At 50.8% G+C, this 13,896-nt stretch overlaps 1 protein-coding gene across 2 annotated transcripts in view; it reads right to left on the bottom strand.

The window, feature by feature from the left end:
• Positions 1 to 9,281, bottom strand: part of IPO9 (importin 9) — a 39,156-nt gene extending 29,875 nt beyond the window's left edge. For both annotated transcript variants that reach the window (XM_075115943.1, XM_075115944.1), the window contains exon 1: positions 9,083 to 9,281. In XM_075115943.1, coding sequence (XP_074972044.1) covers positions 9,083 to 9,266 — 184 coding nt within the window. In that variant the 5' untranslated portion in view covers positions 9,267 to 9,281. The remainder of the gene's footprint in view (positions 1 to 9,082) is intronic.
• Positions 9,282 to 13,896: the final 4,615 nt, after the last annotated feature.

Below are 13,896 nucleotides of genomic sequence, written 5' to 3'. Positions count from 1 at the left end.
TAACATAATACTCCTTTAACTGCAGCAGTAATTATTCTTCTAGCTGTCTGCAGCATTCCAGGCCTGAGTATGGCACTGAATTTCAGACACATTTTTAAAGAGTACAAATGAACTAAGAAGCCAGAATAAATGTAACACCTTCACATAGTTGCAACTTACTACTATGTCTCCATTTTGCAATATTTAAGTCTAGTGGCATCTGATTTTTTCCCTTTACATCTGTTACTCGGCACTTGATTTACAGAATTTTGTTTCCATTATTTCAGGCCATCATTCTAATTTTCCAACATCTCTCTAATTCTGCTCTCAAGCAGACTGCAGCGCCGTCATTAGTAAACTAGAGGTGTACTCACTACTGCAGCGACCAAGAGCTCTGTCTTAAAAGCCCCTTGGGTTTTGCAATAAGCCCCCGATACAACTCTACGCACAGGTTTTCAGCCAACTGTGCATCTTAAAATATTGCAAAACTGTATGTTCTTAACTGACAAATGACCAATTGTGGCAAATTCGTATCAGAAACCCTATTGAACTCGGATCATTCATACCCAGCATTTGCTTGTTTAAGCAGTAAGCCAGCTCTCCCACTCAAAGAAAGATGGGATGGATTTATCGAGAATAGATCATATAAAACTGTACTAGCTGTGTAGCATCTATTTATCCTATTATGTTATAGACACTGGCAAGCTGTTTAATGAGCTGGTCCAAGAATCTTTCCAGGGACTGAAATTATGCTGATCGTTGTACAGCTCGCTGGCTCCTCTTTTCTCAGAGAGCTGGTTTATTATTGGTTTTTATCCCCAGTTGCGGAAACATTCTATTTTTATCATGGGCAACTGCAGTTCAAATGCATCTCTTCGTAAGTGCTTCCTCCACTTATATTTTGTAGATTAGAGATATCAGAAGCATCAAGCCTTCTTCCCAAGATAAACTCTGTAAAACCAAAAGATTAGAAACTTTTAATGAAGGGCCTGGCACAGGGAACACTTAGCAAACGCATCTCCTTCCAGCTCTGCTTCTCCTCTCCATTAACCTCAATATTAGCGAAATCCAACTCTCCTTCACAGCCAAGCTCCATCTACCATATAACCAGTTTACGTAACCTACCATATCACCTCTTCACCCCCAACCTTTTGGAGAAATTAAGCCAGACCAAACCAAAAAATAGTATTAAACAAGCAGGGAGGAATAAACGAGCAGGACTTTCTATCGAACCACTGCACTTCACACCCTACCTTGCTGAAGCGGGCCAGCACCGAGTCCAGCTCAGGACACCCATACAGAGCTGTTTCAGGAGTTGCTACAGGTCCCTTTTAGTTGTCTCTGCTGGGGGCAGAGACAGGCACTGGTGGAGGGAGAGGCCATGGTAGCTGCTGCAGCTAACGCAGGTGAATCTACTGCCCCAAGACTGCCAACACTCCAAATTAAAACAGCATTCAGTTTGCAGAGACCAGATCTCACAGCTGCAGCAGCATCAGAAATCGAGTTCCCTTTACGCAACGCCTGCCTGCCCCTTGTGCATCAGTCCCCAGCTACATGGGCATAGACAATGTTCCATGGGACTGATTTTCAACAACATCATCACACACTAATTCGGGTTGAAAGGGACTTCAGGAGGACATCCTGTCCAACCTCCTGCTCAAGGCAGGGTCAGCCACGAGGTCAGACCAGCACAGAGGGTGTCTGCAGCCAGACTAGGGAGAAATATCAAGTGGGTACCTAATGCTTAGCCGTAATTTTTACACACTACAAACGTGCTTCTTTGAGGAACTTCTTCAGCATCCATCATGATGCTCAGTGACTACTCCAAAAGCACTCTATTTTTCAGCACACCTCTGAAAACTACAACCGTATTATCCTCGTTTCTGAGCAAAGGACTGAAAGATTAAGGGCGGCCTTCTCCAGCATCCACAATGGCTTTAGGCATCTCACGTGAAATCACTTCTTTGCAACTTCTCACTACACTCAATGTCTGCAGTATTTCACAGTGCAAATAACAGCATTTGCTGCTGTGAATACCCTTTCTCCCTGAAAGTCAGATATTGCATGTCCCAGTGTGGCCATTTCTATCACATGGCTCAATGTGGTCATTTCTTGTTTTGATTTCCCTGTTAAAAATTCAGTTCAATGTTAAAATATTAACTCCTGTTAAAAATTCAGAGCAATTTATCCATTCACAGAATTTCGACCTATTTCTGCCCATCATCCACTCTACTATAATTCAAGTTACCGCCAAGAGACCACCCATACAACTACATACTGTGGTCATGTTTGTAAATGCTCCACAATCCCTCCTTCCACTCAATACCCTAAAAATCATGTATCCAAGGAGGTACCCAACGCAGCACAGCAATTACTCTGCATCAAACAGTTATGTCGGGAAGGGGCTGTCCATAAGCAAAAACATGCTGAAGTGGTGAAGCACCAGTGATGCTACAAGTTCTGTGCTATTGTTGTGTCCTGGTTTCAGCTGGGATACAGTTAATTTTCTGTTTCCAGCACAAATCCAGAACACAGCCCCATACTAGCTACTACAAAGAAAATTTACTCTATCCCAGCTAAAACCAGGACACGTTGTACCTACAGCTGTTCTCTTGATACAAATGGAGAGCAAACCATATCATGCAAATGTCATCAGAGAAGCCATGGAGTTTTAAAGCATCAAAACTGTACATGCTGAGCCACCTACTCTGGAAGGGAAGACACTAAAAGAACGTTTACAAGACCCATAAAGCCAATATTCAAATCCGAGATCACATTCAAATCAAAGCATCAGTTGTCTCCTGCACAGGACTGGTCTCAAACAAGATGGACAAGAAGCTCTGAAGAGGGTCAGCACGCCCAGACTGACACGAGTCAATTTGCCAAGGTCAGCACCATCTTCGCAGTCACCTGCATGTCTCAGCTTCTGGCACCAAACAACCTTGCAAAGGACTGAGCTGAAGATGCCTTCTCATACACAAGGTGTCCCAATATAAGCCACGCTGAAAACAGCCATATAAATGCCTTTTCTACCTGCAAAAAGGGCAAACAGGAACACAGAATGCAGAAAGGCAAAAGAAAGGCAATCCTCCAACCTGAAGCCATTCATCTATCACCACCACACTTCTAGAGCACAGGAGCAAATAGCTCAGAGACTTAATACTGTCACCATAAAGCATCAAACTTGTTATCTAAGCAGGCAAGTGGGTAGCAGTGTTTTTCAGCTGTATAAGAAGTTGGCATTAAAACTCCTTATCAGCATAATTTAAGGAATGTGTTACAGACACTGCTCTATTTAACAGGGTCAAAGAATGATCCGTCCCAGTGGACACCCACTGTACACCTCCTTCAGAGTGACACTGTCCCTGCCCTGACGTTCCTGCAGATGTCTTGGCCTCCACATGTGTTCTCTAATATAGTAAGGCCTAGAGAGGTGAACGTTTTTACACATTCCAGAATTATCCTCAAGTCATATGACATCAGCTGCAGCATGCACACACGTGTACCATCAGAGGAGGTGTACGATGTTACCTGGATGGACCAGATAACGGGGAATGGAAACACCATCCCCACATCACCAGGAACAAGTCGATGGCAGAGTTGAGCCAAGTTAGACACCCGCAGAGCAGCTGCACTCCACAACCTGGAGCTCTCACTTCTGCCTTCCCCCTGCAGTCTCAGACATTGCTTTTAGTTTTGTTCCATTAAAAGCTAGAGACAACACAGGTCACCAGGTGAACTTTCTTCTTTCCAGAGACCAACAACGACACATGTCCCATCCCCACGCTGCCAGGTGGTGCCTACTCCCCACACTTTCCCAGCTGACGGAAGATGCAGGGAAGAGACTGAGCCACTGGGGACATGTTTGGAAGTCCCTAAAGTGTGACATGGCAGGAAGAAACTGCCACCATGTCCTTATGCCAGAGCTGACATGCCGTATTCCTCCAGAACAGCTGTATCAAGTCAGACATGCGGAGATGCCTCTTGGACAGTTCAGCCTGTTCCAGAGGCTCCCACCTCTGACTGCATTTCTGCTCACCCCCTTGTACAAGCACTGGCCAGACACACTACCAAGCCGCTTCAGGGAGCTCTACTGCATCCTCAAAAAAAACTGAACCACCCCAACCTGGCTAAACCCTGCCTGGAGGAGAACGGGTGCTAGAGTGGGGCAGCACACCCACGTGGGGAGAGCTAACTGCTGCAGTGGCTTAATAAGCTTGGCAAGCAGCTTAAATAAAGAGGTGAGGGCAGAGCAACGCTTGCCCCCACACGCCCCCTCGGAAATCGTGGTGTTGGGAACCTTCCAAAGCAGGTGGTGTATCCGACCAGTGTGTTTAATGGTTCTTGATGAGTTTTTTCCACCAGGAACGCCAAACCATTTTTAAACCATTCCTACCTCCAACATCCAGCAGTGATGAGTTCCACAGTTTGCACACTGGGGGAAACAGTCTACTTCCTTCTACTTGTTGTGAATTAATTTTTATCTCGCTAACTTTATGAGAAGTCACAAATAATCACTGCTCGCTCACCTTCTCTGTCGCTTATGATTTTAGAGTCTCCATCTCTGTTGACTTCTGACCAGGCAGAAGTCAACGTATTTGCTGCTTCTGAGAACAGAAGCTTTCCCACACCTCTGTGAACGTCTCTGTGCTGTGTTTTTACTGCCCTGCTTTATCCCTCCAGTGAGCAGCATGCCAGTAATGCATGCGGCACTCGGACTGCAGAGGCATGAGGAATTTATGTCGTGCTTTGTTCTCTGTTCCCTCCTTAACGGTCCATTTGGCTTTCAGAGCTCGGCAGAGCAGTGAATGGGTATTCTCAGGAAACTCTCCACACTTACAATAGGATCTCTTCTCCCAGTGGCGACAGTTAGGACAGCCCATGACTTTTTAAGGTATCACCTGGACTGTCTCCTCCTACCCGAGCATTACTTTGCTGACCGACACTGACCTCACCTACTGCCTGCACACTCGGCTCACTCTTGTGAAATCAGTCTGTACTTTTTGCCACCAATTCTCACTCTGGCCAGACCAAACAGCACAGCACTATCAGCAACTTTGCCACACCACTATTGACTCTTTTCCACATCATCCATGAACACGCTGAGCAGTCCAGCTTCACGTGGGACTCTTGACTATGTCCCTGCAGTGTGAAGCATGATCAGTCACTTCTACCTCTTGTCTTCAAGCTTTTAATCTGTTATTAATTCAAGAGCTGTCCCCAGCAGTTTAGTTTCTTCAGTTTCCGTAGGGGAATTTTCTAAAAGCTTCCTGGCAGTCCCAGGACTCCTTCTAACAGCTCTTCTGCTAAACACAGCTTGACTCTGCCACAACAATCGCAGGTACCCAGCATTGCTATTTCCAACTCTTGACATGATTTTAGCCATTGCAGGCAGTGCAAAAGCCAGGCTGACTCACCTGTAACAACCTCAACATCCATCCCTCCACTCTTGACCTTAGAGCCCTTACTAAAAGCTGTCCCATGTTTACCAGCTTACCTTTATCTGGTCCCTAAGTGACCGTAAGTGGCAAGTTTTACAGCACCACTCATAGCATGGTAATTTAATGTTTGAGTCCCTTTAAAACTCTTGGACATCCATCCCGTAGCACTTGATGTTTAAGTAAACTGGTAGGTGAAAATGCTTCTACCTGTACTTCAACTTGACATGGATTCTCTGTGTCTCCTGTAGAGGCCCTTCAATGTGGCAAGTTCAGTCAACACAAGGAATTCAGCTTTTCTGCAGCCCTGTACTCCTTGTACCCTTCAGTCACCTGGTGGCCATGCACACTATCTGAAATGCTTTCTGTTTCTGCAACATTCAAAAGCATCGTAAGTTTTTATATCTTTAACCAGTTTTCCTCAATTTTTTTTTGCCTACCTTCATCTGTTTTTCATTAAAAGCACCAATATTTGTGCTCTGTTCTACTGCCTCGCTTTTACTTTCAGCATCTTCTTTACACTGCTTAATGATATAGTTTTTGTTTCTTTAAAGTACTTCTGACACACATAATCTACATTTCTTTACCTCAATAATACTGTGTTGGTAAACACATTATTCCTTTAGCTCCTCCTCTTGGTTTTTGCAAGTTTCTCCATACCAAAGACAGCACAGAAAGGACAATATAACTTATTCCTCCCATGCTGCTTGACTAGGACAACAGAGGAGGAATCACAGAGCGCAGAATAATTCAGCTGAAGAGACCTCAGGAGGTCTTCAGTCCAACCCCCATCATCAAAGCAGCATCAGCAGCATCAAATCAGGTTGCTCCAGGCATTTTCTAGGCAGGTCTTGGAGATACTGAAGGCTGGAAACGGCACGGCTTCTCTGGACAATTTGCTCTAAAGCTTGGCTCTCCTCACAGTGAAAAAATGTCTCCTTATATCCAGTCTGAACCTCTTGTTTCAGTTTCTGCCTGTTTTCCTTCATCTTCTCCCAGCACCCAGTGGCCTGACAACCTCCTCACAGTTACCAGAAGCTGCTGTCAGATCCGCCCGCAAAACCCTCGTCTCCATACTGGAAAACCCCTCTCCGCCAGCATCCCCTCATGTGTCAAGGGCTGCTGTTCCCCAACCGACTTGATGGCCTTTTGCTGAACTCACTCCTGTTTGATGCTGCCTTTCGTGTACTGGGGGGCAGGAGCAAAACCAGACAAGTATTCCAGATGTGGTCTAACCAGCGCTGACTAGAGAGGGCTGGTCACTACCTCTGATCCTGTGGGGATGCAGGAGGCCTCCAGGGCACGCTGCTGGCCCTGCCCAGCTCACCAGCCACCAGGATTCCCAGGCTGCTGGAACGCTGCTCCCCAGCCAGGCAGCACCTGACCCCTGTGGTGGGTTTTCCTGTCCCAGGTGCAGAACCTGATATCTGCCCTTGCTGATTTCAGGAGGTTCTTCTCAGTCCACTCCTGCAGGGCTCTCTGGGCAGCAGCCCTGCCTGAAGGCACCAGCCACCTCCCCTCCAGTTTGGTGTCACCAGCAAACTGCATGAGAGGGCATTCTGTAGCCTCCTCCAGGTCACGGGTGCAGGTCCTGCAACAGACCTGGGCAGTTCTGGGATGGCAACTGCAGAGGAGTACTGGGTGACTTTAGGACATTTGTAAAACAGTGGAAAAACAGAAGCATAGGTGCCTCTATTCCTCTTGCCCTTAATGTTATCCACCAAGTGCAATTCTGTTGCGTTCCTGGGCTCTCAAAGGGACCTTAGGGACATCCATCACCTAGAGCTCTCAAAAAGTATTTTTTTTTCCTGGAAATGTTACCCAAACCATTACACAAACTTGATTTCATTTCTTGGGGTAAGATTTAAACTGTTTTGGGAAAAAGAAAAGCCGCCACTGCAGAGCACACCAACTACAGCAGCTTTGCAAGGCTGCATGGTCCAGTGACCATGGGTCAGTGAACCCCACACCACTTCCAGACTTGTCCTTCTGCAAATGCCATCAAATCACTCGTTAAAAGCTCCAATAGCTGCATGGCAATACACAGATTTCCTGGTAATGCATCAGGGAAAACTTAACCTGAGAGTGTTAAAGCACCTGTTAAGGGGCCGCATAAGAAGAAACATTTTATCGAACAATTTGTCTTCCTTTCATCGACCCGGTCTCATTCCCAGGGTAACGTAATCATAACCCTGTTCTTACCCAGTCACGTCCTTATACCTTCCTTCCCTTTACCGCAAACTTCCTTTGATAACATTTCTGAGCTAAAGTTCAGGAGCAGAAAGACTTTAAACACTTCACAGAACACTTTCATATGGGCACAAGCAGACAAAGGTAAGGCAAAATTTCCAGGAGGGTCCACAAACCACCAGCCCATCAAGCTGCCGGGCCACGGGCACGACTCCGGGCCACGGGCACGACTCCGGGCCACGGGCACGACTCCGGGCCACGGGCACGACTCCGGGCCACGGGCACGACTCCGGGCCACGGGCACGACTCCGGGCCACGGGCACGACTCCGGGCCACGGGCACGACTCCGGGCCACGGGCACGACTCCGGGCCACGGGCACGACTCCGGGCCACGGGCACGACTCCGGGCCACGGGCACGACTCCGGGCCACGGGCACGACTCCGGGCCACGGGCACGACTCCGGGCCACGGGCACGACTCCGGGCCACGGGCACGACTCCGGGCCACGGGCACGACTCCGGGCCACGGGCTGCAGTGCCACGCTCTCCAGCGGTAGAGTCTTCAAATCTTCCAGTGGTTTCTAGAAATGCCAGTTTTTTGGGGTGGACTATAAAATTTAAGTGAAGTACAATAAAAGGTTACCATCAATAGGCTTTTTAACTGTAGCTTGCACCCAGGAAAAGCAGCAAGTGCATGAGCTAGCTTAGTGCCACCATAAAAAGGCCAGATAAGTAATGGAATAACTAGAGACAGTGTTTGAATTTGGGGCGCTTGCTCTTTTAAGCTCTGCCTTTCCAAAGCCACAGGCCGGCTACCACCCAGCTCCAGCGTCCCGCATGTCCTCGGCTCTCCACAACAGACCCTGGAGCACCGGGAGCCCCGTCAAAGGGGTTTCACACAAGACGAGGGTACAGCTTCGCCCTGACCACACTCAGCCCGGCACAGGCCAGGTGCGGACGATGACCCACAGGACGTGGGCACACACAAGGCACGCACGCCCGGCCGTGGAGGCTCTCCGGGACCGCGCCGCGGGCAGCGCCGGTGCCTTCGCCTCGGGCGGACAGAGGTGCTCGAAGCAGCCGGCCTGGCCCGCGGCTCCGCCACCCCCCGCGCCCCTCCACCCTGCGCTCGGAGCGCTCCCCCCGCTCCCCCACGGCCGCTCCCCTCTCGGAGCCCCGCCGCGGCTCTGCCCGCCGCCCTCCGCCGCAGGCCAGGGGCAGCCGCAGCCCGGCCGCGCCGGCGATCCCGCAGCGGAGCCCCGGAGGAGGGGCAGGGCCGCCCCGGAGGCACCGGGCCGCCGCCCCCCGCCGCTGCCGCCGCCCCCCGCCGGCCCGAGCGCTGGGGATGGAAGTTTTGGCCGAGGCCGAGGTGCGGCCACGAGGCGCCGGTACCGGGAAGCGCTGGGGGAAGGCGGCGGCCCTTCCCTGCCCGGCCCCCGCCGCCGGCCCGCTCAGCGCGGCGCGGCCCTCACTCACCCTCCGTCACCTCCAGCACCTTCACCTGCTCCTCGGCGGCGGCGCGCACCGCCTGCACCGGGCACAGGATCCCCGTCAGCGTCTCCACCAGCGCCTCCTTCAGCCCCTGCGCCACCGGCCCCGCTCCCGGCCCGCCGCCGCCGCCGCCGCCGCCTCCCCCGCCCGCCGCCGCCGCGCCCGCCATCGCCCCCCCCCTCCCCCCCCGCGCCGCCGCCGCCGCCGCCGCCGCCGCCGCCGCCGCGCGCGCCAAACCGCACGGCACGCACGCACGCGCCGCCCGGGCAGCGAGGCCTCGCGCGCTCCGCCTCGCAGAGACGGCGGCGGGGCTCGGCGCGCCGTTCACAGCGCCCCCTGGCGGCGCGGCGGGCCCCGGGATGGGAAATGGCGGCGGAGGGGCCCGGAGCGGGGCGTGAGACCCTTCGTGCTTCAGTCTCCTCAGAGGCGCGGAACTCCTGCCACGGCAGGAGCCGGGCGTTAGTCAGAGCCCGGGAAAAGCCTTGAGCCCCTTAGCATTTCCCTCGCCGTGTCGGTGGGGAGCTCCCACCGTGAGGAGCCCTCAGGAGCTGGGTGAGGCTGCTTAGGGCCGGGGGGAGGGGGGTGTCCCTACACTGAAGGGCAGATGTATCCACCTGGGCCAAAACAGCTGAGTTTTGCTTTTAAATGGTGCGAGGGTGACCTTGGGCATGAGGTTTCCTTGCAGAGGCGTTGAGATGGCGGCATACAAAGAGGTTTGACTCCTTCCCGCCCCACTTCGGCGCCTGGTTTCTGTGCAGAAGCTGTGAGGGGATGGGTGCTGGCAGGGCCTCGAGGCAGCACTGGTGCAGGGCACCATGGTGGTCCTCTGGCTCCGAGCAGCTCGAGCACGAGGGAGGGAGCCAGCCCTGCAAGCAGCTTTGCTCTCATCCCTGAGGGGTCAGCCTGTCTGCAGCAGCAGAGGAGGGGGCGCAGGCTACAGGCATGCTGCTCCATGTCAGAGCTGGAAGGTGAATTAAGCCTCACATTCTTGATGCAGGTTTGAATAGTGCTGTACATGATGCTCAGGGGAAGCAAAAGAAAGTGGGCTACCATCGCCCTGTGTGAGTTGGGAACAAGGCAGCTGTAGATGCCTTGAGCTGTGAGTAGAATGAAAGCCACACAGAGGGGAGCAAAGTACTGCTCTCTTTCCATCTCTGTTTTCTATAACTGTTTATTTAGAGAGTATAAGCGATTTTACAAATCATTACAAGTACCGAAAAGCAGTATTAACACAAAATGGCCTTCTTGTGTGAGGGATGGTGATGGGGTTGTGTTTTGACACGGTGCTAACAGGTCTGAGTAGGTCCCATGTGCTTTGGAGCGTGGTGCTCCTGGGGATTTTTCTGAACCAATCTGCTATTTGGTTGTTAACTCTTTTGCAGCAAGACCCCCGGGAGCAGCCCAGCGATTCGTATATAAACACAGTCCACTGCCAGGGGTGAGCCTGGGAAGCACGACAGAGACAGCAGTCATGTAACTAATCCCTAGGCTGGCTCTGGCTGCGTTATGAGCTTTTAACTCCTTCCCTACAGGTCTCTTACGACTTGGGCTCCCTCCAGCCTGGGGGAAACTTCTCTTTCCATAGTGACCAGAATAGATCTTTTCTGTGAGGGACTGTTTTCCTTGCCCACAACACTTTCTGCTTGAAAACTACTTGAGGGTTAGCAAGTGATTACCTGGATGTGCTACGACTAGGAATACTTGGCTTTTAGGCTTGTCCTGGTGCTATTTAATAATCGAGCATGCCTCACCACTTGTGCACAAGTCTTGGTCCCCTCCCAGAGACATCCTTTCCCCATCCATCCATCGCTCCTTTTGTGTATTTTGTCGTATTCCAAGACAGCTTTGCCGCCCTCTTCCGAGCTGGAGGCTGTTCTCCTGGGATAACATGTCCAGTCACATTCTCTCCCACCAATATGTTTTTAAATGTTCTTGTCAAGAGCAATGCAGGCAACTGCTTCTATAAATCATGCATGTAACTTTTGCAACCTGAGTTCAAGATTTTCTCTACAAGTAGAAAGAGCAACCTGAGATGCTACAGAAACACAAGACTGGGTTCAGCTCCCGACAGCCACAGTTCAGAGGCGACTGTCCCACTGCCCACCCGTCCTGCAGTCCCACCAGCACAAGGGCTGCACAGCCAAATCACTGACAGGACAGGAGCCCTGTTTTAGTTAGCACTAATCCACAGCCCCTGCGAAACGAGGAGCTCCTTCCTTCAGCACAGCCCTTACACTGGCTGGGGCCCTTCCTGTGGCTGCCCCAGCCCTGCCTGGGCAGCGACAGGTCTTCAGAGGGTGACTTAACATCCAGAACAGGCAGTCAGTGGAGGTGGCATGAACTGCTCTCCAGAAGCTCCTCTGTGCTTACACTAGACGCTGTCCGGACAGCCACAGTTAGGTGAAATCAATCCACTGTGACACTTCACTATAAAAACATCCCCCACACCACAAAGTTAGATTTTCTTCTGCAAAAGTTAGGGAAGTTGGGGTGATGGAGCCCATCTTTCCCCCTAAGATGACAGGACCAGACCATGGGCTCAGGCAACGCCCAGCACCCCCCATGTCCCATGCCGAGCCACGCTCTCTCCAGCAGCAGCAGCAGGCTGGGGATAGCAGAGATCATTCCCAGTCGGCACAGGTACAACCCATTCAGGTGGGCGTTTTTGTGGAGAGCGGGGAGGAGAACAGGCTCTAGCCCCTCCACTCACACCCAGAGGCAGACACTGGGCCTTGGCACAGAACAGGGTGCGAATATACCCCCGCTCCCCCCACGCTGCCCCGGTCACGACTGGTGCCAGAATTCTCTGCAAGGTGAATAAAGATGATTTTTCTCTCTTGTTCTTCCCAATCCAAAACACTGTTCTGCTGGAGGAACAAATACACATTTATACAGGGCGTAACTCCTGCTAACCCAGGGGCATCTGCTCATCTTTGCACTGTCCTTGTATTTTGGCTTAGTGGAAAACATGAGTGAATTCCTACTGCACCACGAGCAGCGGGGCAGGCCCAGGACTATTGCACCAGACGTTCTGCTGGCACCCAGTGCTGGCTGGCTAACATCAGGCCAGGACGTCTGTGCAAGTATTTGTGATCAGTTTTGTCCCTTCTTAGCAATCGGAACTGCCTCCTCTGCCCTTGCTGACATTTCGCAGAAAATGAGGATGCAGTTTAGGGGGAGGAGGGGCATCCCAGAGCAATGCTTGTCTAGCCCATAATCCTTTTTGCTCAAGTGACCATACAACTGCTCTGAATGTTCCAACTCGTCCTTCTGTATTTGCAGAAATTACATTCATTTGAATCTTGCAGGCTTTCTCAGGTTGAATTCCCATCTGTTTGTACATTGCACGCTCTCTCCACGTTTTCTGCATAGCTGCTTCCTGCAAAACCAGCAAATGTAGAGCTCCCCTTTCAAATGCCATACATTTTGCCTCAAAGCCAAATGGGTTCTGACATTCATCTTTTCTTTTGACATACTTCAGGGAAGAAAATTCAGTCACCACAAAGAGATTACACTCTTAGCAGGAGAAGACACTTTATGAAGAACTTGTTTCCTCCTGTGATGTTTCAGCTCACGGGTGCCTAAGCCCTGCAGACCCGTGCCAAGGAAGGCCCCAAAGGAAGATGTGCAGCTGACACGGGACTGCTGTAACCAGCAAAACCCTCCAACAGAAATCAGGGCCAGCACCAGGGACGGGCGCCGCATCAGCCCCCACTACAAGGCCTTGGCCACAGACGTTACGCGGTACATGCCTGACCGTCCCCCACTTGATGAAAGTTTAACTCCAGGTGGCAACAAGAACACAAAACCCCAAAAGCCAAAGAAACACCTAAGCACCCAAACACCCGGCCAATACTCTCCAACATTGGTTTTGTCCTCAACAAACCCTGGGTGACAGAGATGCTCTGAGTGAACAGTGTGTTCTGCAGACAGGGAGCTACTGTTTTTATGATGTTTTATAAAATATTTATACATTTTTAGATGCCCAGCTCACACAGATCTCAGGAGGCGAGCGCACACAGAGAAAATCTGGACCAGTGTTGTGATTAAACAGCCAAGTACCTTTAAAAATGTCACTCTAAGTATAGGAATAACAAACATTTCAGAACTTGAAAAACTGAGATACTTAGGGTACCTTCATGAAGCTGCACCACTTTTAATTCAGGATATGTCACTATTCCTTTTTAACCACCTTTCAGCAAACCCTCAGCAGAGGAATGTTGGACCTGGCTGCATATGGCATCATCACTCATGCTTTTACTTTTGTTGTAAAGTATCTGTTCCTTCTACCCAAGATCTTTTTACTGAAAGCCAGTCACACCATTCAAGTCTGTATCAAATAGAAGCTGCGTGTTGAACCTGCAGTACTGTTAATCTAGTGTGGCTGTTTTATCTCCTCTTCCAGACATTGGCTTTTATTTTTATTGATGCTGCTCTTGGTGCGGGGCTGTTGCCTTCAGAGACTGACGTGTTTACGTCCTAGAGGAGAACACTCAATATGCGGCTTGTTCACTTCTGAAGAAAGGATAAAGCTGTTTTTCACGGCTGTACCTCAACCCTTCTCTTGGAAAAGCACATTCATCTCTAGACTCACGGAAGAGTCATCTTGGCTCCTTAACGTTGCTTCCAGGTCGCTGCTGCCTGCGCGTGCATTCTGGAGACCTTCCCTTCCTAAATCCCACGTGACACGTTAGTTGTGTCCTACAAACACACCTCCTACTGCAGATACAACAGCTGAAACACTCATCGTTGCTTTTCTCTTTGCTGATCTGTTGCCTGCCCTGCATCTGGCCTACAGC

This window comes from Phalacrocorax aristotelis, chromosome 21, assembly GCF_949628215.1.
Source record: "Phalacrocorax aristotelis chromosome 21, bGulAri2.1, whole genome shotgun sequence".
Taxonomy (NCBI): domain Eukaryota; kingdom Metazoa; phylum Chordata; class Aves; order Suliformes; family Phalacrocoracidae; genus Phalacrocorax; species Phalacrocorax aristotelis.
Note: the sequence above shows the minus strand (reverse complement) of the source record. Positions and strands in the feature narration are given on the sequence as shown.